The sequence below is a fragment of the Acanthisitta chloris genome, unplaced genomic scaffold, assembly GCF_000695815.1.
Source record: "Acanthisitta chloris isolate BGI_N310 unplaced genomic scaffold, ASM69581v1 scaffold17164, whole genome shotgun sequence".
NCBI lineage: Eukaryota > Metazoa > Chordata > Aves > Passeriformes > Acanthisittidae > Acanthisitta > Acanthisitta chloris.
This window is the reverse complement of record NW_008671217.1, coordinates 36,942-40,724: the sequence shown is the minus strand read 5'-3', so window position 1 is coordinate 40,724 and position 3,783 is coordinate 36,942. Positions and strand designations below refer to the sequence as shown.

Genomic DNA, 3,783 nt, shown 5'->3' with positions numbered 1-3,783 from the left:
TTAAACTGAGACAGTGGGATTTGAGTTCTCAAAGCACCAGCGTCCTTTTGAACTCAGAAACTTTTAGAAATTAAATGCATCATCAGGTAAGGAAGAACCAGCATTCTCCTGCAGAATGTGAAACAAACTTGTATGGTAAATTTCCCACAATTCTAGAGACCAGGACTATCGCTCCGGGGAGCCTGGACACTGCAAGCAGAGACAACTTACTTGGATATATGCCTTCTTAAAAGCAAAAGCAAGTAAGGAAATTCCTGGTCAATTCCTTGGCAATCAATTTATTGATATCAGCCTATTATCAACACAGTTACTTCAAAGGGAATACACCTAGCAGTTATGTAGCCACCCACTGCCAATCTTTACAGCCTGAAAGTACCAAACGGCAAGATGGTACTTCACCAGCCCTAACAGTGCCCTCAGCACACTTCTGCTGACAGAAAGAGACTGCTCAGCAGTACCACGGACTTCCTCCTGCTTCCACCTGATAAGGAAACACACTACACACAGAGCATTAATCTCCTTCACCATATGACACAAAGCATTAATCACAACAGCTTGCTTCAACCACAATAGACTACCACTCCTGATAGTTAACCTATGTAGATGTTAAGCCTGTGTATCTGCTGATTTTGAAAAACCTCAATCACTCCCAGCAATAAATACACCTAAAAATATGTCAGTGACAAGCAAGAACACGGGCAGCCTTTTTACTCACAATTCTGCAAGCTAAGGAACTTAACCAGCAACCACATTGGAGTTTGATTTTATGAGGTACCTGAGGAACCATGTTGTCAAAGTTTAAAATGTAATGGACAGCTCTGATTTACTGTATTCAGAATACTATAGTTGAGCAGCAACAGGTACAACAAAAGGGCTATATTGGTGATCAGAGAAAGTATGACATGTCAAAAGTGTTTGACTAATGCTGTGAAAGTTAAGAGACAATACAGACAGCTTGGTAGAAATTAATTTATTTAGCAATGAGAGAATAATTAAAAGATAATATTGTGCAGTGGATGTGCACAGATAATGAGCTCAGACAGGAAATGAGAAAGAACAATCATCAGACGAGTGAAGGTCTAGAACTGTCCAAAGAGGGTTTTGGGAGCAAGGAGACAGGTGTTGGACAAAGGCACACAGTTTCCATTTTACAGATTTGGATTTAAGTTTCCAAGGAAAATCCCTAATTTTATTTAAAAGGACTTCTTAATGCATAAAATTTTATTTGCCAAGAAGCATGTGCATCACACTCTCAGAAGTTGCCTAGGTACCTGTGTTCATGGTTCTGGCCAAGAACTGTCTGGAAATTTCACTTCAGCAACATTGAGAATTGTCCTTCCAGGCAGCAGAAAGCCTGAGTGACAATCCCTTTTACAGAACACCATATTGTATGGTTAAACCACTTTTGTAAATCTGCAGTTACATTTTGGTGACGTTTTATAGACATGAAGCTTTTTTTTGTCAATTATTCTATAAGTGTAGGATTGAGTGCACACCTACACTTCATTTAATATACAGTGAATTGCATTCTCAACTCAGAGCAGATGTACAGAAAATATTGTGTCCCCATGTCATTCCTGATTAGCCAATTCCTGTCATTTTAACACAGTAAGCTTGGGATTTGCACTGAAGCATGTGCCAATTGCTGCAGCTCAGCTGCCAGACAGGGTGCTATAGGAGGTGGTGTCTTCAGCACAGAGGTGGCTCACAAGCTGTGCAAACTGGATCTCAGTGCACAAGTCTGAAGAAGGAGAAGGCCCCACAATAATTCCACAAAAGGAACTAACTCTCATGACCTGCCTTTCCCTTGTTAAAGTAAGCATCTTCAGTGAGAACTGACTCTTCAGGAGCAATATAAATCACACCCAGGAAGAGAGGCACCTATGGAAAAGCAAGTGCCTGCAGCAAATGAGTGCACCAAGGTAAATAAGGGTAAACTGGAGAAGTCCCACAAAGCCTACTTGGAGAGTGAGGGCAAACACCACCACAGCAGCCTTATTCATGCTTCCTCCTTACTGCTAGTCAGAAGGTGATTTCATTTTGACTTTGGTGTTCTGCTAGCACACCAGTACGCCTCATTCTAATAAATCCTTTATTTGGTTTATATGGAGTGCCAATATTTGGGTAACAAGAATGATCTTTTAGGTAACAGACTTTCCTGTCGCTGATGTGAAATAAGGTAAGCACAGAGGACTATTCTAATATTTGCAGAGATGAGAGAGGAGGTCACAAGGTGTTTTCACTTACTCACACCAGTGTTTCTGCTGACGTCAAAAGACAGTTTGCATAAATATGACAAAGAAGCAGGATTCAGCCCTCCAGCAAAACCTCTGGAAACACTAAATTTGATTGGATTAGAAAAAATAAGAAGCCTTATGAGAAAAATTAGAAGTGTTTTGCCTTGAGAGAACATTGACTGCAGCATTAAGAGCTACAGGTTTCCTTCAGGAAGATGCCAAGGTCAGAAGGCTTACCAGGAGAGGGGCAGGAGTGCCTTCAGTTGCCCTCTAGGCTTTTGGGAAAGATGGCTCTGTGTGGCCTCTGGATCCACAATCTCTGAACCAAACCATTTTTTTCATATTAGACTTCCTAAAATTTGTAAGGTGTAAATGCATTAAAAGCTGGGGTAATTGTTAGGATATGTGGACTGGAATAAATCAGGATGCAGACACAAATCCGATGCTATTTTAAGACTTGTGGTGGTAGCAAAAATCTGCAGAGATGTGAGCAGGAGTTCTCTGACTGTTTTTGGCAGAATGCCCAGTTAAGTCCTGACAACACTTGAGATTTTCAAAAGGGAATTTTCTGTGATTATAGCACGAAATACACTGAGCTGATCTCACATCTTCCTTTGTATACCACTTTATCCAAAACTAGAGGGCTGGACTTAATACCATTATTACATGATAGAATTATCATGTTCTTAGTTTCATTGTCACTGCTTTTTTCCTTTAAATTTTACATGTCAGATGCTGTTAAACAATCATTGTGATAGTGAGGTTTCTGCTGAACTTCACATTGCAGAGCAACTGTTCTATCAATCACATACACCAAAAAAGAAAATACTGAAACCAGCCCCATCCTTCCTAAACTGATCCCAACCAAACACATTTGAAAACACACCACACGATGCCTCACAGACTTGTGCGATCCAAAAAGCAGCTGGAAATGCAATTTCATTTTGAACCAAATTTTGCTTTAGCATGTGCTGTAGGAAAATTGAGCTACTGTTTCAAATCAGAAACTGAGTACAGCTAGAGTGTAAGAAACACTGACCTTTTTTTGCTAGATTGCTGTTGGGTTCATACTTCTCAATCAGCTGTTGAACTTGTTCTTGTTTTAGTGGCGGATAAAGGATTTCATTTAACCGTGGATCACGTTGCTTCAAATTTATAAATTCCATCATCTGATCAACAGTAAGGTATGGTTTGCTCTTGGCACCACTAGAGGAAAATTAAAACAACAGTGAAGTCATTAAAATACATTTCCTTGAGATCTTGGTCAATGTTCTGAAACTTCCCAGGGAAACTGAAACAAGATTCAAACTATCAAACAACAAAATCATTGTTCCACCGTGTCTCTGGACTAACTCATTTTGCCAGGATGTAATTGCAAAGATTCTTCATCAAACATCTAGGAGGAAGATCTTTCAAAATGTTCAGCATTACTGACATCAACGGGAAGACTTAGAGCAATGCTAAAAGCCTTTCATTCCTCTGAATTCCTAGAATTAAGCTATTTTAAAAAGCAAAAGAGAAAATGATGTGGAATTCAATCCTGAGC

General features: G+C 39.8%; 1 protein-coding gene across 1 annotated transcript in view; it reads right to left on the bottom strand.

Moving 5' to 3' along the window:
* PLCB1 (phospholipase C, beta 1 (phosphoinositide-specific)) overlaps nucleotides 1–3,783 on the bottom strand; it is a gene marked incomplete at both ends in the record, with an annotated part of 90,865 nt that overhangs the window by 69,133 nt on the left and 17,949 nt on the right. Inside the window, one exon of the mRNA XM_009074021.1 lies at nucleotides 3,277–3,443. Within this exon, the coding sequence (XP_009072269.1) occupies nucleotides 3,277–3,443 (167 nt within the window). The remainder of the gene's footprint in view (nucleotides 1–3,276; nucleotides 3,444–3,783) is intronic.